We start from the raw sequence: 22,763 nt of genomic DNA on the forward strand, positions 1-22,763 counted from the left end.
AGACTCCAGAAGCTGGTGTTCATTCCCCAGGTACTAGGGAAGGTCATAGAGACACTCAAAATATTGGTCCCACCTCTTGTGTGACTCTGAGGTAGCTGGAAAGACTTGTATCATGTCAAAAAACATAATACCATGAGAAGGGAAGAAACATTGACTGCCTCTGGTATTCGAGGAAATCACTAACTCTGTGAAACTAACTAAAACTAACCTCAGTTTCCAATTTGGAAAGCAGGGTGAATAGTAATTCTTCACTCTTTATAAGAGTTGCATGACAAAAGTCATGAAGGTTTTAAATGCCAACATACTTAAGACATGGAACCAGAGTAGAGTCCGGCCCTGATATATAGCTACACCAGTTTTTTTACAGTTTGCAGATTCCGTTTTAGCACTGAGCTGCCAAATAGGACAGCAGACCAGCAGGGCTGTGCAGGGAGAGGACAGCTCCAACTGCAGAACAGGCTTGCTCATGCCAGTCCCCTTCTGCTGCAGGAGCCATGGCCATCGGGAGGACAATGACTCTGCCTGACAAAGAGGATGAGGAAGATAATGCATATTAGATACCTGTAATAGTTTAACACTTTCGATTTTATCATGCAGCAGCACATTCAATATTTCCACCTATTTATGTAGTGTTTTAGGGCTATATTTGACAGGCTTTAATGTAAACATGGCATTGCTGGCACACAGACAGCTTTTTTTTGGCATGACTGTTACAGTGTTTTTACATAGAATAAGTTGATGTGTGACTCATGTAAATTCAGATTTTTTTTGCTTTGAGCAGATGTGGCCCCTCAGTGTGAGCCTGAGAACAGCTGGGGGGTTGCTGGCATTTATTTACAAACCTCCAAGACAGCAGTTTCAAATCTGGGTTAAAGTTAGATGCCTGTCTCCATGACAGATGGCCTCATTTTGAGAAGGAGTGAGTCTTGACGACTGGGGCTGGCTGGGAGAATGAATTCCTGTTGCACAAAGATGCTTCTATTTTCAGGGTATTTTCAGATCCGAGATCAAGATCCAAATCTCTGAATTCAAATATCATTTAGGGATGAACAACATTTCATCTTGCCAGCATCAAGGCTCTTGCTGATTTCTGGCTACTGCTGATGTTTATCAAGGCTGGTAGAAGAACGATGAGACCTGGCTCTGTTGTCACCTGCCCGATGGAGCTGTGGGGTGTCAGGAGGGATGGCTGTCTGGGAACCTTACTCAGGGGGGTTGTGTGTTTTTCAAGGGCTCTTGTGCTCAGGGAACAAGCCAGCCTGCGAGCCCATGGGCTGTCCCTGGGACTTGGCATGGCAGGATTTTGGTAGGGGATCCCTGGGCTCCACAGCAGCCTTGAAAGTAAAAGGACCAAAAAGAGGTTGTTCTAGAAACCCTGATTGTTCTTTAGCCCTGCCAGGGTCAGACCTCACCAGAGGTTTTTCTGGAGCAATTCAGAGGAGAACTATTTCCATGAAAACCTTCCATTGAAGACTGCAGTAGCTTTGAACAAGCATTCACAGTCTTCAGTTCCCACAGCTGAGCTGGCCTTCAGGAGGTGAGGGGTGTGCACAGCACTGTGCCACCCACACATCCTCAAGCAACAGCTCTGAGATGAGGGAGGAGTCCCCACTCATGCTGCACAGGGTGGCTACTGAAGCATGTGAAGCCACATAAGATGTCTAACATTAGTGCTAAGACAGGAGTTCCAAGTTATTTTCACTGGCCTCCAGCTGCTTTTGTGGAAAGGTAATGAGCTTCAGTAGGCCTTTCTAGTGCTCTGTGTAGGAGTTTCATCCTTAGCTCACCTCAAATGTCACTAGATGTTGCATTTAAGGACAGCAGACCCCTTTGAATAGTCTGTCATTGTCATCATCACTGCCAGGCAAAGCAAAAGGAGAGCATGTCAGCTATCTGGTGAGGTTTCACCACGGTCTGTGTTAGGGAGAGCAGCATCCCCCCAGCCTAACTCCTGGTGCCCCAGAGCCTGGATTTTTGATTCACTGACCACACCTTGGTGTAGAAAGGCAAGAGACAAGGAGGAAGAGGGGAGAAACCACATCCATTGTGGAACACGAGACAACTGCAGCATGTGCTGCTGAGCAAAGGGGAGCTTGCAGTCCCGGAACATGAATATAGGCCATGGCCCTTCATTAACCTGCCATTATTATTAGGGTGGCACCCAGAGGAATTTTTCTGCCAGTACATCTCTTCTTCTGCAAATTATCTCATATTCCATTAAGAAAAGAGGGCCACACTGATGTTTTTGTTTGATTTTAGGACTTTGCTCTTGACATCTCAAACTAGTGTTTGGTGTTTGCAAAAGCAGTCTGGCCTGTGTCGCCCTGAAAGGCGACTGTAAACATGAGCTTGTGCAGACTCCATTTCAGGGAGGGAAAGAGCTTCTACTTCTTAAGTCTTTACCTAAAGAACACAAAACCAAAAGCACCCAAAAGACAACCAGCATCCAACTGACATGTATATTGAGAAATTAAGCCACCCTTCTAAATTCCAGCAAAGGTCTGCAAATTGAGCTAATTTCTGCCTCTCACCACAGTTTGTAGTAAAAGTTCTTTCCTTATTATGAGTTATCAACTTCATCAAAAGGAGACAGTTTTGCTCATGATGGGCAGAAGACTCTTTTTAAACAAAATATAGGAGTGATTAACTTAAATCCTGCAGTATGCTAAGGCAATTCAATATTCTTGGAACATTACTGATGAACATTTCATTCTGTTTAATAAGGCACAAATAGAACTTATTTTTCTGTCTTAGATCAACATGAGCCAGAGGCTTCAGTCAGAAAAAGGGTGACTTTTTGAAGATCTTTAAATTCTCCTTTAGTGTTCAATTCAACAGCTGTTGGCTGGGATGTCATTCAGGGCTGTTATGCAGCAACAGCTGTTTCAGGGTTTCTGATATTTATAGTATTTGTATAGTCAGGCAGCTCAGAGGTGTCCAGGATTATATTTTCCTGAGTGCTGATGAAGCAGCACTGAGGCAGCCCTCCCACAGAAAGTTCACACTCCAAACATTGTACCTCAATGGACTTAATAGGAATCCACGGTGCTCAAAGCATTTGTGAGGCACCAAAATGCTTGTCCTTTAATCAGCCTTTTGGAATTTCCTGTTTTCATTTTGCTAGTAATCCATCCGCTGTTGAGTGAACTCTCACTGGCCAACTTCACATATACATTAAACCATAAAGATGGAGGAAACAGGTGACCAGCTGCTGGTTAGAAGGCTCTGAACTGATTATATGTAATAGTAGAAGCAATTTGTCACTGTCCAAGTTATCACAAGTGCCACTATTCAAAGACAATTCTTTGAACAAAACGTTAGACACAATGAAGTCAAGAGCAAACTTATTCAGAGGAATACAATTTGCAGGTAGTTCTGTACCCAAGATTAAAACCCCACTGTAGATAAACCCACTGGAAACATTGTGGTGAGGAGTTATCTTTGTCTCTGGATGAAGTATATTGTCTGTGAGACAACAAAATGAGGGCCCCAGCACTCATGATGACTGAATTAATTTTGAAGTCTCTCTCGGTCTCTGAGGCCTCGAAAGACATTGCAAAAACTTTCTTGACAAATAATTTTGTAATCATACTAAGCCTGAAGATTATTTTCAGTGACCTTCAGCAGTTAACTATGGGCTTACAACTTGTAGACTGTGAGGTTTAACAGAGCTGCTCACAGCCTGGATTCTTCTTTTGTGAGGGATTCAATAAAAATAATTTTAAAAATATGTTCATTCCTTTTTGGACCATGAGTTTTGTCAAAAGATGGAGTTCTGCATAGCAGCTCAGCCTCGTGGCACTGGCAGTTCCCCCACAAAAATACTCAGATGTTAACTTTCTGACCAGCTCTTGTTTGCAAGCACTAAAACGATTAAGAAGGTTCAGACAAATTTGTCATCATTTTGTTAGGAATGGCACAGCTTTAGTTTTTTATTTACTTGCCCACCTACATGGTGGTAGAGCCTTGGATTTGCTGTTTTGATGTAGTGTCACCTCCTGCACATGCACAGAACAAAGACCTTAATTTACAGAAAAAATAAAATCTTACTTTGGAAACTGCAAAGCATTTAGCCTCACTGATACCGTGGAGCACGGAATTCCATGAGTTAATTATGGGTTGTGTAAAAAAGCACTGCTTTTCATCAGTATTGGAAGATAAATGTATTCATGCCTTCCAGAATGCTTTCTCAGCAGTTGTCAGCCTTGACACTTACATAGAGGTGTGGTGAAACAGGGCACTGATACCTGTAATCATCCCAAGAAAGGAAAATGTCCAACAATATAAAACTGTTTCACAGTCTCAGCCATTCCCTGGAAAAAGAGCATCTGGTTCAATGTATCTGTGGGCACAGATTGTCTGCAAGGGCTTTTTTGTTCTTTAAACAGAGCTCAGCTGACAGGTTACTTTCTGGAAGAGGCATGATAATCTGTCTATTTATGTGCTGTCTTTGAGAGATGTTGCCTCAAATTAGGACAGGATTGGGAACTGAAACAAATGGGCTCACAGAAATGGAAGAAACCAGGATTCTTGATGTGCAGGCTCTGTGCAATCTCAAAAGCATTTTCAAAAAATGGAATAAAATGAGCCTTGTTTTTATAGCTGATTAAACTAAGCTGACATCTCATCCTCCAGACACAAACATATTGCTTGATCTAACCTACATTTGAAGATATGTATGATGTTCAGTGAGAGTTAGAAACATCATTATCCTTTCTTTGGAGTTATCCCAGTGTTTGCTGAGTGCCTGCCTTTGGAAATCGGAAAGGAGCTGACAGACAAAAAGCATTTCATACTTGGTGGTTAGGATTCTGCCCTGACCATCCTGCAGCACCTGATAGTTCTCAGGCTCTGGCAATCCCACCATCTGCTCACATGCAGTTTCCCCGAAAACAGAGAGTTCAATAAGCCTAATAGCTTATTTGGGCCCTGGATCTCATATCCATGAGAGCCCTGTTCAGAACACAGGAGGGTGGCAGAGCTTCAGACTAATCGCACTTGGTAAGCAAAGTGCTGGGTGAAACTGGGACACAACAAGCCAAGCCCTTTAGAGGCTGGATAAACAAGAACCTGCAGGAAAACACTGTGTTGCCCCAGCTTCCCTAACTCTTGTAAGTGCTCCAGTCTTGGTATAATGTACAGGTGAGCATCTGGATGTAGCACTGTGAGCAGGACACGTCTGGATTACAGCAGTGCTCAATCGGCAACATGGACATCTTCTGAAAGTCCTCCACTTGTCTCTACATGACTTGCTCTTACATACCTTGCAGATGGCTGTTGCATTTCAGGTAGTTATCTTTCACTTCCAAACTTCTGCAGGTAAATAACCATTTGGGGATTGATTTGTTCAGCATGCGGCACATCAGCTGGTCCCATTACAAGTAATTCAAATGCTTTCCAAAGTGGTAAATCTCTGCTTATTGTCATTTCTTCCCTCTAGCAATGTAGTCAGAGATTGTCACATTCACTGTTTGAATCCTGCAAGCAGAAGTGAAATATTCTGTGATTCAGGACAGGTCAGACTGTAGATTTTTCCACCATCCCAAAGCCTTGTTTAGTCAGCTGGATGAATTAGAGCTGGTAAGCATGTAGAAAGGCATAAAAGAAACCCTTCATGCTCTGTAAAACCAGCCTTGTGGAGCACAAGGGTGCTAATTTGTCACATGGCATGTCCACAGGCTGCACTGCACAGCCTGGGCTGGATGTGGAAATCCGGACACAGCAAGCATTTGCTAGAGGTTCACCATGGCTGAAGGGTTATCATCCACCACCTACAGATCAGTTTTTCTTTCCCAAGGAAAGGAAGAAGATCAGCAGACAGGATCCTGAAAAACAGCCTGCCTCTAAATCAAGAGATCAGGTTTCTGTAATTCTCTTCCTTTTTGTTCAGGCACCTGATACCTGGCAATTGCTTTGCTTCTTTGTATGTCCTGGCTGGATTGTCCTGTGCTCCTTCTGAACAAAGGACACAGAGGAATTGAAATCAGTTTTGCCTGCAAACAGATGCCAACAAAAAACATCGGAGAAAGGCAGAAAGGGAGCAAGAAACATCTCATTTGAGTTGTTGACAGATGTAGAATGCTGGAGATGGTCCCAATCTTCCCCAAAACCTTTTGTTCTTCTCCTTCACAAACAGCTTCTTCCTTTAAGTTTTTCCTGTGTATGCCCAGGCAAAAACATGGGGGAAGGAGCTGAGCTGAGCTCATATTGGCCCCTAAACTGCTGGAGCCTATGGGATGCCCGGTCTTCCCTTAAAAGAGAGAGTTCCCATTAGGCAGTGAAAAGACAAACGTGAAAGCCCCATTCCCAGACAAACAAGTGATTTATCCTCAGTCCCAGTGACTAAAATGTGCTGTTGTTTTTGTCTGTTTCCAGAAGGTATCTTCATTCCCTCTTATCCCCGTGGTGTTCCTCATTGCTTCCTGTGTCTTTGTACAGAGTGGCAGGAGGAAGAAACGACAGGGAAAGGATGACAAGCCTTAGCCTAAGCATGCAGTACACAAAGCCTTTCTGCCTCAGTTTATTCCGGAAACAGGATCCATTGGAACCCTCTATCCCTGCAGCACAGTATGGCCATTGCTGGCAACAGGCTGCAGGTTCTGTACTGGGTTTGCAAAGGCTCAGGACTGAGGCCTGGCAAACTTGCTTTGCTGGGACTATTATTGAGTACCTGCTGCTTCATTTCAATTTGGTTTAGCTGTAGGAGCACTTTTTTCCTTCTAGCCAGGCAACTGTGGCTGATTTGATTTACTTTGACCAGCACTGTATGGTAGAACCATAGTTTTATACAGATGGCAGTAAAAAGTAACTCTTCTGTACACCATGAGGTGTTCACACTTCCAGCTTAAGAGTTAACTGAGCTAATCATGGGCCTGGTATGACTGCAGAGGTCTTGAGAAGTGGAAGCACAGGATGCGGCGCAGAGGAGTACAGGACCAGTGGGATGGCAGGAGATGGGGCACAGGCTTGGCTCTGGAGAGGTCATGGCTACAAACAACTCACAGACAGAAATGCAGATACAGAGCTAGATAAAAATGGTTTTAGGAGTAGCAAAGAGGACAAAGAAATAGTATCTTACATGTATATAATCAACATCTGTAGTAAATTAGGGTGTAAAATGGAGTTTCAATCCATTGAAGAAAAAACAAGATGTAAAAGCATGTTAACAATCATAAAATTGAATACCAGGAGATTCTAAACTGAGGAAAAAGAAACCATCACCATTAACCTCCCACGGAACAGCTCTGGATGGTAGTGATTTCCTGTAATACCACCGCCAGCCTTAGGATCCAGATGAGCATGGGCAGGGGGAGTATAACACCAGGAATAGGGATAGAAGATAACAAGAGTATGCATAAGAGTTTCAAATTATTTTATTATTATTACTACTACTACTACTACTGAAACTTTTTCTGCATAGGAGTATTATTTACTTTTCTGTAATAATTTGACCTGGGCTAATAATTATATTTTATTAAAGTGATAAGATTTCAGTTATACTAACATTCAATTCTTGCCTTTGTATATAAGGTAATTTTTCCTTTTGCCCCAAAACAATATTTTGAGCCTACCACTCAGTAAGAAGATTCCTGGATAGCTCACAAACATGCTATATTTCTCACAGGTTCAAAATAACCGTATCACTTTATGAGCTGAAATCACCATCAAAATGTGAAAAATGCATCTGCCCAGGAGAGGTCTAAAGAGCCTCTTGGCCTCATCTGAAAAGGTAAATGCTGTCTTGGGTAAAATCAGCTTTTGTTTTTCAGTTTTTCCCTTCAAAACTCTTCCTACTGTCTTGGATGCTCCCTCTATTAGTCAAAACTGATTCTACTAATCTTTTAGACTGCACTTTGTCCAAGAGGAAAGCCACAACAAAGACCTTATGAATTAGGAAACAATATTTTTAGCCACAAATCAAAATTCAAAGAAATAAATAGAAACTTCCAAACACCTAATCTTCTTCCAGTTCCTCAGTAAAAGTTTCCACATTAATGTCTTCCATTTCTAATGTATCTATGGTGTTTTCCAGATGCATTATGCTTGTAATAAAATTCAGAAGCCATTCATTGCCATCAAGCAGGTCCCCTCAGCTCCAGCTTTTCTAACTCCTGGAAAGACCAAAACAGGCCAAGGACAGGAGCCAGAACAGCAGGGTGATCTGTGCCATTTGAAACCATGCAGAGGTGAGCAAAACATAAGAAGGACTCTGTAGTTTTGTACTGGGCTTCCTGGGAAGAATTACAGTGTAACCTGTAATTACAAGGACACCTGTAATTACAGATTTTTTCACATCCTGGACATCCTGGACCTGTGGTGTAGAGGTGATTGCCATAAGCCCAGTGGCCATTCCTGATTCTGGGATTTTAGCTTCACTCTTCATTGGAGATACTTGCAGAACGTTTTTCTCTTGAATTTTATGTGTCTCTGCACAAAGTTCAACTCCCTGCTCCTCACAGGACTACCTAAAACCAATCCATATGACTAAGAGCATCATCCAGATGCTCCCTGAGCTCTAACAGGATGGGTGAACAGTTCCCTGGGGATTCTTATCTTAATATCTGCAGCATGTGAGGGTTGCTTAATGGCTATAACCCCTGTGCAAAGATACAGCAATTCCTGGTTCGGTGCCCATCCTGATCCATGAGCTGTTCTTTAAGACTGGGCTACATAAAATGTGTGTTTTCCCATACCTGCAACATGGAAATAATGAAATCCATGTAATTCCTATGGTATAGTCATGATTTACTAGTAGGAAAAGCCCTGTGAGAGCTTTAGATGAAAGACTGTAGCCACTTAAATACCAATTCACCTCTCTCCTGAGAGCTTAAGTACAAATTTCAAATGCTTTGGAAGATGTACGAGTTCTAGACCCAGCTTTGTGAGTGGCTTTGGTTTTCTTGTGCAAGATCTAGTCCCAGTTCTGTGAATGGCTTTGGTTTTCTATTTGGATGACCCAAACACCATTTGGAGATGTTCAGATCTGATACTTGAATTCTCTCTAGTTTGAATATACTGAATATATGTTTGTCTTCTTGCTAAATGAAGAAAGAACTCTTGATTTGCTGCATTTTCCCTGTTTTCCTAAAAACGTGAGATACTATCTTACTGCAGTCTGTTGATTTATAAGATGCATGGAAACCCTTCTTCCTTAAACACAGCTCACCACAAAGGAGGTTTGGTTTAGTTCATTTCTCTTCAGTTAATTTAATTTTGGTCAGGTCCTTCTGCCTCAGCCAACAGGGACTACCCCCTCAAACCTGTAGGCCTTGGTCCTCTGTGTCTTGCCAGGGTGTTGCACAAGTCTGGTTGCTTAATCCCAATTCCCCCCATTGCTGCTTGCTCTGACCCCAGTCCCAGAGCACTGAAATCTGAGAAATGCTTAGATCAAAGCTCCCCACCCACCAGTGGGGTCTGGGCATTAACCTTTTGTTTATGCACTTGCTGGGCAGCACAGAGGCACTTCAGGTATTTCCCTGCTGAACAAAGGCAGGCATTTAAACGCAGCAATGTGCTTTATGACTCTGGGCATCGTTACTGCACACGCCTTACTCTTCCCTCTGCAGAGATTAATGCCGGGATCTCAAACATCGCTAATGCCTTATAGACAATCCATTAACATCAGTGTCTCCTAAATGGCCAGCCATACCATTATTCACAAAATAGGGATCCCTTCCTAATGCTACTGCTACCATTCCCTTGATTTCTTGAGCATGTAATCATGCGTATTATCGGCTGTGGAGTATTTTACACTGCTAGATGTTTTCTACTATATAATGAGATGCGTGTGTGTGCATGTGAGTGACATACATAAAAAAAAAGAAAGAGGAATATTGCTATTCCACTTACTGCAGTGTATGAGCTGATCTGGTTAGACATGAAATGCAGACAGAAATCCGCCTCACCTCTCAAGCTAATTTTAGTCTCTCCCTCTGTTCTCTCTGGCTGTGTGTGTATAAAATCACTCTCAGTCTGACAGCGTTTCAGTAACCTGTGCCACGCGCAGAGCGGGATGTACTTACTAACCATCTGCTTGCATGGCACGGGTTAACTGAGCCTGTGGGATTGTGCTTACCTAAACAAAACCACTGCAGTGAGGGGAAAAACAATGAATGGGTGGAGATGATCAGCCCATGCATTCCAGCTAGTGCAGTCCAGGCAGCAATGACAGCCTGAAGGTTGCAGCAGCATTGGGATCGGCATTCCAAGTGCACTGATCTTACAGTCTGGAGTGATTTTGTGTGGAGCTGCTCTTTATTTGCTGAGCCATGGCCAGTAACCAGGCCAGCCTGCAGGATGATCAGAGCAGGCACTGCAAGTTCTTATCCTATATGTTCTACCAGGCTGTGAGAGATCACAAGCCTGTGTGGATGCTGGAAGACATGAGAACTATGGAATATTTTTACTGGGAGGAAAATGCCAGCCTACGAACCTACTCACCTTCAGAAGCCCTTCTCTATGCAGTGGTGCATAATCACCTGCCTTATGCTCAGTATCTGCTGTCTCATTTTCCAGAGGAGGCTCTCAAGGTGCCTGGGGAACACTTCTGCTATTGCCCATCCTCTGCTCCTCATTTGGCCATGGCGGTCACATACGACAGGAGAGATATCTTGGGACTGATCATCAAAATTGCACACAAGCTCCCCAGCTTGAACTCCTACATCAATAGGGCTGGCTGCTTTCATCTGGAAGATGGGAAAACCCCCCTGCACCTTGCCTGTGAACTGCTGAGGTCAGAGACAGTCCTCATCCTCCTTGGGAATGGAGCCTCTCCCAGGATAGAGGACAGTAAAGGGCTTACCCCTCTGGACATCATCCTGGAGCAGATGTGGGACTCCAAAGTCAATGTTGCATCAAAGAAGCTCTGCCTCGACTACCTCTTGCTCTTCATGCCCAACCCACAGTTTAAGATGCGGAAAGTTCTGCAGGAGCATCCAGACCACTGGACAGCTTTGCTGGGAGAAGACAAATTCAACAGCCTGGTGGGGAACACACCTGCTTCTTTATATCTGCAAGCTATGCAAACTATTCTCCAGACTCTTCCCCCTTCTCACTTCCCTAAAAGCATCCAGGAACTACCTATACCTCAGGCACTAAAGCCCTTACCATCCTATGGCAAAAAGCTACCGACAAAAAATGTGGTAAATGTTTTTCCTTGACTTTATTTGCTGGGTCTTGGATTTTCAAAGGCAACTTAGGGGAGCTGGTCATCCACCACCCTCTGCATTTTAGTGTGATTTTAGTACTTAACCTATTAGGCTATGCTGGAAAATCCGATATTTTGTGACAAGATTTTAAATGTCTTTTCTAACTGATTGCAGGCACGGCACTTTTAAAGGCAAAAGCCTTCCTTGTTCTCTGTTTTGTTGTGCATGTGAAGGGTTAACTGTAGTCGAGACTGTGTTATGTTTGGTTTCTTAGCTGTCAACTGGTATCAGTGTATCTGAATTCCCAATATGATAACTCTATCCCATGTAATGTACCTGGGTAAAAAGGAACACACTGGGCATGTGGTATTTACCCACGTGCCCAATGGGATTTTCAAATGGTGTAACTATGGGACTGTGTTCTGCTAGAGCTGGGAGAAACACCATTCTCTACCAACAGGGTTCATACGTCAGGTTTCCTTTCTAACAGTGATCTAGCATCATCTAGTAATAACCACAAAGTCCATGGCTGATGCTGCAGGGAAGCAGAGGCAATCCTGCAGGGTACCTGATTTTACCAAGATACTTCACAGCAGGTCATATGGAGGGCATGAGTTCAGAGAGGGGCAGTGAGTGTATATTCCTGGGGGGGTTGGGGTATAGAAACCCACAGAACAGCTGACAGAAAGCATCCTGTCTCACCTGGGAATGAGAGGGTTAAAGACAATCCCAGCCCTGATGCCTCTACAGACCTGTGCAGTGGGGAAGGAACCATTTTCCTTGTTGCCCAGTAAACAAATGGCAATTGGAGCAGGGCCAGTGGAAGCCCTGTCCTTCGTAAGTGACATTATTTCTCTCTGACTTGTGTTTTAGAACATATCTCTACAGGAGATGTAGCTCACTAACTTGGTTTCCCAGTGGGTCTCAGAGCCACCACTCCTAAACTGGAGTGTGATGTTCTGCTGTTAAAAGTTGTTACTTGTTGTCAATTAGACTATTTTTGCCACCCAGGTCCAGACAGAGGGCCTGACCCTGGAAATGACAAAAAGTTCCCACTGACTGGGCACTGCAGGCAGGGTGTGTTTGCAGAAAGTGGGTTTGGGGCTGCCCAGCCTATTGGGTAGCTCTGAACCTCACTGCTCAGGCAGAGCCATCTCTGTTCAATGCACTGGTCTTGCTCTCCTGGCTGTTCTCAGCACCAACAGAGCAGCAGCAGTAGAGCCCCCATTCCCTGTGGGGGACATCCCTTATTTTGGACCCCAGTGTTCTCCTCTCTTCGTAAGCACAACCCTCTGTTCTGCTGGAGTAGTGTAACTCAATTCCCAGATCTGCACTGAGCAGCAGTGAAGAACTCACTCCGCTCTTCAACCGAACTTGGAGCCAAAGTCTGTAGGGCACAAAACCCTTTTAGCAAGACTCTGGCTAAAAAAAGATGTTTAGTCACATCTCAATTGCTTTGTGCAAAAATGGCTCATGTCTCATCTGGCTAATTCCCTGCCTGTGCCACGGAGGCCATACTGGACCCTTTTTTTCCATCAGTACAGGGAGCACTTCCACTCAGTTTTCCTCTGCACGGGGTACCTCTTGTATGCCAGGGCACTGGTGATGCCAGGCATGGCCAGGTGGAGATTTCCTGTGGGAATGCACAACATGTCAGTCACGGCAAACTGGAACATGCTTTCTGAGACCCTGGGGTTCTCCTCCCAGCCTTTCCTTCCCACATGCCATAGGAGGACCTCAGTGCCAATGCCACCTGAGCTAGGCAGGTGAATATGCAGGATTGCTTGTGAGGTGGAGAAAATGTCAGCCCAGCCCTAAAAGTGGCAAGCAGGTCACAAAGGGGTTAACCCTTCTCCTGAAATCTCACATCCCTGGTGCTGCAGTGTCCTTCTGCCCCTGCCCCTGCCCCTGGGGACTTGCATGTCTTTCTCCATCTGTGTCTATTCCTCCTTGTTCAGTGGGAGAGGTTGTGAACGGGGAAATTCAGGGTCAATCTTGGGTGAGGGTTTTGCAGGGAGGCTGCTCCCTCAGCAGGCTTTGCTGCAGACAGAGGCTGTCACAGCTTGGGACGCAAAGCAGGGCCCAAGGCAGATTTGCATCATAAGTGGTGGCTCAGCTTCTTCTGCCAAGCCCTGCAGGCTCCCAAGCCCTGGAACATGTGCCCCACACCCCACGAAAACCTGGAGCTCAAGACAGAGGACAGTGCAGGTGCTCGCTGCCCATGACTGACCAGAGCAACTGTGCAGAGCACAGCCCCTGTGGTACCCCTGGAGTCCAGAGGAGTAGGATTGGGTTTGTTCCCAGTAGCACTGCGGTATCTCATCCGGATGTCGGTGGGTGAGAGGCGGAGGAGGCTGGTGATGGATATTATTAGAATAGTAATTAGGCCCCGAGAGCAGAGATCCCAGGAAAGGAGGGAATGGAAATCATCCACTGTTTTTGCGCTGGCTTGAAACCATGAGAGTTTTGTGCTATAAGGAATTGCAGAAAAGACAGGAGGGAGGGGAAGGCTGTTAGACTTACAAATCCAAGGAGGCAGGTAGGGATTCTTGGCATTAATGGAGAGCACTTTCTAATAAGGCAGGAGGCTGTACTCAGAGAGCCAGAGCAACCCACTGGGAGCAACTGAATCTAAAATCGTGCAGGGATTTCTTGTTGGCCGTAATAATTGTGGATCATTGCAAAGGTCAGGGATCAGGCCCTTCAGGCTTATGGGTGGATTTGTAACTGACAGTGGGATGCTTGTATGCATGCATTTGTCCATGTGGGAGGCTCCCCTCTATCCAGTTGCCCAGAGAGAGGATAGAAGATGGATTGTCTTGAGCAGTTTCTTTCTGGGGCATATTTGTGATTGGTACCATGGCCTGGTCCCCTGTTGGCCAACATGCAAAAATCCTGGTGTGTTCACCCCAATGTGCAACAGGCAGCTACCCACACAGGAAAGATCGCTCCACAGCCCCCTCATTTCTCCTTCTCCTGACCATTTTAACAAGAGATCAAGTACTAGCTGGCCCTCAGCCATAGAGCTACCATTGGACCTCCCATGTGCAGTCCCATGGGGCCAAAGTTTAAGGCCATAAGTGTCGTGGTGATGACTCTTTGCATTGCCTGTAGTGATATGATTGCAGAATGGGCCCTCCTTCTGATGGAATGGGACAATCTTCTCCCTAAACCCAGTTTGCTTATCTTGTGGTGACCCATCTGTTAAAGTTTGAGATCCTATCTGTCTTCTTGCTCAGTACAGTGACATTACATCAGATACGGCCAAATCTACCTCAGCCTTGTCTGCATTGGTTTTTTTTCTCCATTCTTTCCAAGCCAGGTCATTAGCAAAAGTAAACTCAAAATATTTTGCAGACTTCCTGCAACCTGACAGTCTTGAAAAATCCCTATGCTTGCATGAAAAATATGTTGGTGACTTTGTAAATCAAAAAGGGTGCTAGGTGCTGTGTGGTGATGTTTACATTTTGCATATATGCATACTGAGTAAGTGTTGCTAAAATCTGTATTTCTGAACTTGGGGAAAAGAATAAAAACAACAGAGAAAAGGGGAGAGGGTAAAGTCTTTTCTAATCTTTGGATTACAGGTTGGCTCTGCAGGTTACATCTTTTTAATTTCAATTTTGAGGAGTAGCATTGTAAGGATCTGAGTTGTCTGGGTATGTGTGTGACTACAGTGTTGGTGAGAGCCTCTTCAGTGAACACAGTGAGTGACTTGAGGGGGGGCGTGTGTGGAGAGGGAGGGGTTGTGTGGGGGTGTGTGAGTGAAAACGCGTGGGTGCGTGTGCGCACACGGATGTCTGTGTCTGGCTGCCCTCTCCTGGTAAAACCCGTAACTGACTGACAGTACTTACTGCGCTGCTCGTACCCAGCGATCGATGCCTTAAGGAAGCAGCCTTTGCACGAGTTCAGTGTGTGTCCCAGGCTCTGTGCTGCTGACAGGTAAGGACATTTCTTCTTCTCTTGTAAAGAGGCAGCAGCTTTGCTCTTGAAATGGGTGTTTCACCCCTGAATACCAAGCACAAGTGCTTCTGCTTGCCAGCAACTCCAGTCGTCCAGCAAAGGGTTTGTGATGCTGGCCACATTTTATTCTAGAATCCATTTTTTAAAAAATAAAATCTATTAAACGTACATCTTTGTCTTTCTTTTCTTTGGGCTGCCAGCAAAATTCAGCTGCCTATGACTTCCTAACCATATGCTTCTGTCTATTTTTGCAGCACCATTAGCAGGAAGGACAGGCCAGATTCTGACCTCTGACCTCTTTACATCTGAAGTAACGCTTTTTAAGTCAATTGTATCACTCCTGATGTTTGTTGGTCTAAAGGAAGACAGAAACCATTTGTGTATTTATGTTCTTCGAGACTCCGTAACTCTGACTTCAGCATACAAATAAAAGTGATGCTTAATCTCCAAAATAATTTTTTACATTTTTCGTACTTTGAATGTATATAGATATATATTTTCCATCTCTCTAACACTGATGGGCATTTTCCTGTTCCCAGTTCCCTTGGCTTTTTTGGAATCAGCATGGCAGTGACAGATGCTGTTGTTCACTGATTAACACTGAATGTTGCCATGCCCAAACACAAATGAATGTTCACTGTATGCTGCGACTTTCTTATAAAGCCATACTTTTGTAATGTTTAGGGGAAAAAATCTGCCCTATAATTGTGTTTGTACATTACTTGCTGCATGTAATGTGCTGGAATAAAGCATATATACATAGCCTGATAATTAGGTATATTAGCTGTGAAAATCATTTAATCTGACTGTATTACTATAATAAACTTGCAATATAAAATTGATGTGTCTTTCATTAGCCAGTTGGTCAAAACCACCCACCAGTATCTTTTGCTTTTGCTTTGGCTCATCTTGTTGTTTGATGATGATTTTTGACTGCTCAGCCATTACCTCGAAAAAATGTGATTTGAAGAAGATAATATTTTCCTTCACAGGGTTGCAGTATCTCGCTGTGCTGTCAGGAGACAACCCCAAGTGATGAGGTGAACTCATACTGATGAGTCAGAAGAAGGGGCTCAACAGGGGTGAATGGTAATTGGGTTTGGAGATTTCCAGTTTTAGGTTTGAGTTCAGCTCACGTAGCTGTTTCCAGTAAACATAACAGTGCTGGTAGCCTCCTCTCCTTGTCTGGTTTGTATTCCATCAATAAGATCCCTTCCTTTCTCAGGTTTTTCTCTGTACAGCAGGATGCCCCAGCAAGGCTTCCAGCACCAACTTCTCCTGTAGGCACAGCTGCTGCTGAAGGCCCTCAGGCAGACGTGCACCTCCCACCCTCTGTGCTCTCCGTGGGGTAATGATCCACCAGGTTCTGTGCACAAGCTCTGTCACAAACAGCTACCCAAAGCATTTCAGGTGATGAGTAGCTGGTTTGGATGATGATGATGATAATCACATGATTAGACCTCCACCACCAACTGTACCTACAGATCTCAGTGAGCCCTAGTACATACAAGCTATAACCCAGGGATAACTCCTCTGAGCCTGTGCTTGCATTGTAAGTTATTGGTTTCATGGAAGAATGCACAGAGGGGAATTGTTTCTCCGATATCACTTAAAGAAGATTAAGACTATCTCCTTGACTTCATAGTGGGAGACCTAGCCCTGACTATTTCACCACAAGAATGTGGTCCCCAAAGATATAAGTTTTCTGGCTTATTTGCTTCCACCTTTCCTGCATTTGAGAATGAGAATCTGACTGAATTTCTCTCATGCCCTGGCAGCTCTGCTGAGGCTGACAATCAGGGCATCAGCGAGCTGCTCTGGCAGCTGAGGGAGTCCCAGGCTGATGCATCCCTCAGAGCCAGTCTCATCTAGGTATCGGGTTTTTTACCCATGCACCAGCAGGCAGCAAGACAGGTATTTAAATAGAGTGAGAAATTTAAAGGGTATATTCCCTTGTGTGGGGGGAAGCACTGTCACAAGCAGATGACGCATTGATCGAAATCCTGCCCACGCCTCAGTTACTCGAGTGCATCTCCCCGAGTGAGTCACCCCAAATGGAGCTGATAGGCTTGGCATGTCCCGTACTATCCTGTGTCTGTCTGGCCAGCACAGCAGCAGTGCCTTCTGGGAGCATACACTGCGTTTTGCTGCACCAACTCACTCAGCTGATGATATGGATGACTGTGCACAGCCATCGGGGTCCAGCTCCCAAGGCACCTCTAGCACTTTGGAAGCCGCTCTGGAGCCAAGAAGCCAGATTTCTCTGGGGGTGACTTCTAAGGGATGCTTGATTTGGAAAATCAGTCATAATTTTCCAGTCCCAGTTCCGGCTCTAGTAAAGCGTTTCCATTTTGCTATGGATCTCCTGTGAAGGGGAATTTTATTGCTAGTGGGAAGGCTTTTGGCAAATTTCATGAGTACATACAGAGAGAAGATAGTTGTGCTCTGTACACCAGCTATGCCCACCCACGCAGATTCCCATGAAGAGCTGTGAGGGGGAGGAATGATTATCACAGAGTTGTCAGACTCGCACAAGAAAACCTGGGAGAAAGGAAGAAAAGGATTGGAACAAGCAGTATGGCAAGATGCCTTGTGGGAAGCAGATCCTACAGTTGAACAGAAATAGGGAAAATAGTCTGGAGAATCCCAAACGACAGTATAAGCTATGAGAAGCACAGCAACACAGAAACCACCCCCTGCCACTTTCTCCTAGACATCAGGATCATAGAGAATGTCAGGAACCAGTCTCAAAACTGAGGCAATATAATGCCCTCACTGTCCACATTCTGGAGATACTGTCACAAAGTCTTCAAGCTGGTGTAAGCAGGCACTGGCATAAGCAGTTCAGAGACACAGGTCCAGCCTGCTGCTGCCTCCCTGCTCCCTACTCCTGCCCTCGACCAAGCAAGCCCCAGCAAAGGTGGGCCATGGTGCTGTCACACCAGTGCCAGTGCCACCCAAGGGGAGAGGGGGTCTGGTAACAGGAATGAGCAACCAGGCAGGTGGTATTGCTCCTTTTTAAGGTTGCTTTTAACTTCAGCAGTAGAACACCTTGTTCTTTGATGCAGAATTAAACAGGGGAGATCTCCACTAATGCTGAACAAAGCCCCTCTCTATCATGCTGTACATTGTGTGCACATAAGAAATACCTTAACTGTCTCCTGAGTTAGAGCAGACTTGGTATGTTTAAAACAGTGAAGGCTTCTGAAATGGGTGATAAAGAGGCTGACAAGCATTAGAAAGGGAAATAATCATTAAAGATGACTGGAAATTGATGTTTCTATGCCACCAAAAATGACAATATTGCAAAATACGCTTCGGTTCTGATTTGGAATGAAAATTAAAAATATCAAAATTTATACGAACACAGTTTTACAAGGAAGAAAACTGACCCAGATCTATCATGTGTATGTGGCATCCAACATAATTAGGTCCAGATAGTGAAAGTAGTACTTACAGGGTCTCTATCAATGAGGTAATGCCTGTCTCTCTGGAGCAACTCCCAGCACTGGGCTGCGGAGATGGTGAAGAGCCTTGAGGGGGAGCCATACAAGGAATGGCTGAGGTCACTTGATCTGTTCAGCCTGGAGAATGGGAGAGTGAAAGGAGACCACATTGTGGTCTATAGCTTCTTCATGAGGGGAAACAGAGAGGTAGGCACTGATCTCTTTGGTGACCAGTGACATGAGGGAATGACACGAAGCTGTGTCAGGGGAGGTTTACGTCGGATATTAGAAAAAGGTTCTTCACCCAGAGGGTGGTTGGGCAATGGAACAGGTTCCCCAAGTCTGCCGGAGTTCAAGAAGCATTTGGACAATCCTCTCTGGCACATGGTGTGACTCTTGGGGATGTCTTGTGCAGGGCCATGAGCTGGATCCTTGTGGGTCCCTTCCAACTCAGAATATTCTTTTGTTCTGTGGTTCTGTAAAATACATTCTCTTGAGATCTCAAGGGAAATCCAGACAGTATTTTTTAAAAGTCGCTTCTGATTTTGAGGCTTTGACTGAAGCTGAAAATGAGCAACTACTACAGAACAAAAATCTCTGTTCTTCTGCCTGGAAGGTGTCAGGCAGTGACACTGTAAGCAGTCTCTTTTTCTGAGTTTACAGATCTTAGGGAGATGCTATTTTCAGCTGTGATACATATATTTTCAGACGCTAAACTTCTCACCGATAGAGTTGACTGTTTGATTAAATGGGTTTTTTTATGGGACTCCTTCTGTGGGTAGAACCGAGCTTTGGTGATAGCTACAGCCTTTGGCTCACTTCTCTACCAGTCAGCAGAGCCCGGCATGGCGACAGAGATAAAATTACATTCCATGCATAATTTGGAATTTAATGAAAGGAAAGCCAAAATAACAGGAAGAAAGAGCTCTGCCTAAATTAAGTTTCTGCTTAAAGGTGTGCTCCCTAAGCATTCAGAAATTCGCATGTTCACTTACACAGGCTCACTCAGATCTGGTGAGCTTCAGGAAGGCGTAAGGTATGGTAAGTTACCCAAATTTGGGATCAGAGAGGCTGAGGATATCTTTCCCACAAAATTACCCAGCTCTCCTTTTGTAGAATTAACAGATTCTAGAAGCAGATTGGTGCTTTGTGTTCTCTTGAAAACATGAACCAGGTTTCCAAAGGTCTCAATTCTACCCCAACGCACATCATCATCATCCCCTCAAGTAAAAAACCCATCAATTAAATAACAAAGTCCAAACACAGACTTGTCCATGGCCACTCTTATCCCCCTTTTGCAGATGTTTAGACCTGAGGAACCCCTTCCATCCTAGCCTGAGCTTTTGCCCCCGCTGCCTTGGAGGGGATGAACACCCAAATTTAAAGCTCTGAAATTACTGCACATGATATACAGCATGCAGCATGAACACGCATGCAGGCACCATGGCTGATGTGAAAGAAGACGTCCTGCGTGAGTCTTACTTATTTTTAGAGTAAAAAGACCCTGCCTCAGCCAGGCAGGACTCCATGACTAACATCCCTGGTGCCAGCCTGCCAGGTTTTTCCAAGCCTCCCTGCTGGACCTGTCAGTGCAACTGACAGGCAGGCAAGTCCTGGCTTTTAAGACCAGGTCAGACTTTAAATAGGCAACTGCAGCTTTAGTTTGTAGTAGTTACTGCTTCTATTGTCCGTGTGGATCTTTATCCCATCCTCAATAACATCTGGAAACTGCGGAACCTGGGAGAGCTGCTAATGAATATGCTCTCACCAGTTAAAAGAAAAAAAAAAAGGAATTTATTTTAAAATGAAAACCCCGTCTTTTAAGTTTTACATTTCAAATATTTTTAAGTGGTTTTTCTTCTTCTTTCATTCCTGCAGCGCTGCCTGAAAGGCCAGCCTTGCCTGGCTATTGTCTGCTTCCCTGCACGGCTCCCTGTGCTTTGGCAGTCAGTCCTCAAATCGCCACAGCTTTGAAGTGGATCCGCCTTCCAAAGAGAGACCTTTTCTTCCGCCTCCCCTCATCATCAGTCGCACATGAGCCCTGTGGGGCTTTTGAACTGGAATTCCACCGTTTATTAGAAGCGAAAATAAAGACTGCAACTCATAAAACGAAGGACACTCAGCTGGGCAAGGCAGGATGGGAATAAAAAGGGATTACCAACAGCCCGCCCTTCGCCCAGGCGTGCCCTGGCTTGTCGGCTGCCAGAGCTGCGGCACAGGGGGGAGCGAAAAACAGCTTCTCACACCTGTGCCGCTGCTACCGGCGATCATTTCCACGCACCGCCTTTGTCTTGTTTGGGGTTTGTTTTGATTTTTTTTTTTTTTTTTTACGGTTCTGTCCACACTTCCCAGAGCGAAGGTCAACCCCGCGGTTCCCCAGGGCCGGGCCGGGCCCGCGGTGCCGCCGCCGGCCGCGAGATGGCGCCGCCGCCCTTCGGCCGCCGTGAGGGCCCGGGGCTGGGGGGGCGTCGGGAAACGTGGAACGTGTGAAAATTCTCCTAAGAAAGGGTGTTCTCTGCAAACTTTCAAGCCTAATGAACAACAACAACAACAACAAAAAGATATTTAATGCTTGAAACAGAGAGCTGCTGGGAAGTAAGCTCTGAGTGATGTCCAGGTGTTAGAAAGACAAATTACTTGTCGGTGGAATTGCCTTGTTAAGGTTTAGGGCCTCGACGTGTTTCAGTGATCTCAAACCGAGGGGAGGTTGAGCCTGGGGAGAAGGGTGTACCACTGATAGCGGGCACAAAGAATGCAGAGTTTACAGGCCACCAGGACATTTGGCAGAACTTCCCAGGCAAGGAGGAAAACTAATAAAGACAAGTCAGCAACTGTGCTGAATCAGCTCCAACTGGGTAAAAGGTAATTCTGGCAGGGGGAGATCGCAACCACTGACTCATGGACCACCAACCCAAGAAAGCCACCAACCCAAAAGAAGAGGAAGACTGAGCATGCGGACTAATTAGCATGAGAAGTGAGAGAACCATTAACCAATAGAAGATAGAATACTGATTAATAAAAGAACTATGTAACGTGTAGCCAATGAACACTAGTGCCTTTGACTGCTAAAATGTATAAATAATAAAAAGTTTTAATAGTTGGTTTGCTTCATTTGTGGAATACCACTGAGCACTCAGGCTTGTGCAACTCTAAAATAATCAATGTCTCTCTCGAGTGTGTAATTATTGGCTTGTGGAACACTGGGTAAAAAACTTTTGTGACAACAAGGTGACCCTTGGGCTGTGAGGGGACCCAACCCCACCCTGGGGTGGTGAGGGAACCCACCACCACCAGCAGCTGCCCCTCGCCGTGTCTGGCTGGTGATGACAGCACGGCCTTTGGATGCAGTGTCCAAACCAAACCCAAATAAGCAAACCCAGCTGCAGGAAGGTGGAGCAGGTGCCTTTACTGTCAGCCACCAGAGGTTTGGGGTTCATTCAGTGACAGAAGGGCCTCACATGCCCTGGAAGTTGACCCTGGAGCTGAGCTCTAAACAAAGAGCTACAGAAAGAAGCAAGTAGTTTTGCACAGGGCTTGTAGGGTCACAGAGCAGAGATGAGTCTCAGCCCTGCGGAGCAGACAGACATTTCCCATCCTCTCTGCTGCCTCCAAGGGACAGGAGAAGCTGTGGTGGCTGAAGCTGCTTGGGAGTGGCTGAAAGGCTCCATATTTGTGTTTAGCAAAGTACGTAGAATCCAGGGATTTGATGCAGCCCTGCTGGTGCACTGCTCCTGCGCAGAAAACCTCATTAAATGGAGGAGTTGGCAGTGGTGGAGCTGCAAGTGCCACCATTTCCCCCTTTCCCAGGAGGAGGCTGGCTGTGGCAGGAGGCAGAGGAAGGCATTTCCACTGCGGCTGGGCAAGGAGCCTTTGTGTGCAGTTGTCATCTCCTGCAGAAAGCAGAGGATTGTTGAGAGGCTTGATACCTATCAGGAAACAAGGGAAGGTACTGCCAAAGCTGTGTTTCTGGCACATTTGATTAAATCTCACATAGCTCCCCAGACATTCCTAGCAGGCCCAATAGCCTGAAGTCTCAGCTAAAAAAAAATTCAATCTACCTTTCTGGAGTTATCTCCCTCTGATCTGGGGGTCTGTCCCTTTATTTTCACTCATCTCTGCCTGAAGGCTAATCAGCAGAGCTTGAAAACCAATAACAAATTGGTTAAAAATCAGCTTTATATGCAAAGCCTAAAATAAAACATCTGTA

At 45.2% G+C, this 22,763-nt stretch overlaps 1 protein-coding gene and 1 long non-coding RNA gene across 5 annotated transcripts; one reads left to right on the forward strand and one right to left on the reverse strand.

Moving 5' to 3' along the window:
- The first annotated feature begins 9,921 nt into the window (after positions 1 to 9,921).
- LOC113973947 (ankyrin repeat domain-containing protein 9-like) lies at positions 9,922 to 20,537 on the forward strand. 4 transcript variants are annotated; one of them, XM_027696650.1, is made up of 2 exons: positions 9,922 to 11,141; positions 20,435 to 20,530. In XM_027696650.1, exons 1-2 carry the CDS (start codon positions 10,269 to 10,271, stop codon positions 20,528 to 20,530), a joined length of 969 nt encoding a protein of 322 aa, XP_027552451.1. In that variant the 5' UTR covers positions 9,922 to 10,268. The 4 variants fall into 4 exon arrangements, 2 of the variants coding, with proteins under 2 accessions (XP_027552451.1, XP_027552452.1); XM_027696651.1 differs by lacking the exon at positions 20,435 to 20,530 and adding an exon at positions 15,365 to 15,930; XR_003536383.1 differs by lacking the exon at positions 9,922 to 11,141 and adding an exon at positions 16,520 to 16,662 and having other exon boundaries at positions 20,435 to 20,537.
- On the reverse strand, positions 20,418 to 20,994 carry LOC113973948. Its single transcript, XR_003536385.1, has 2 exons — positions 20,803 to 20,994; positions 20,418 to 20,613 (listed from the first exon to the last, which is right to left on the reverse strand). It is a non-coding gene; the product is annotated as an uncharacterized LOC113973948 (long non-coding RNA).
- Between the last annotated feature and the right edge of the window lie 1,769 nt (positions 20,995 to 22,763).

Source organism: Neopelma chrysocephalum, unplaced genomic scaffold (genome assembly GCF_003984885.1).
Source record: "Neopelma chrysocephalum unplaced genomic scaffold, ASM398488v2 Primary Assembly neopelma1_108, whole genome shotgun sequence".
Classification (NCBI taxonomy): Eukaryota; Metazoa; Chordata; class Aves; order Passeriformes; family Pipridae; genus Neopelma; species Neopelma chrysocephalum.

What these genes read in the sequence shown, in the direction of transcription:
- LOC113973947 (XM_027696650.1), top strand. Translation starts at nt 10,269, where the DNA reads ATGGCCAGTAACCAGGCCAGCCTGCAGGATGATCAGAGCAGGCACTGC. An exon ending in AGCTACCGACAAAAAATGTG is followed by an intron (nt 11,142 to 20,434) that starts GTAAATGTTTTT and finishes TCATTCCTGCAG; the next exon opens with CGCTGCCTGAAAGGCCAGCC.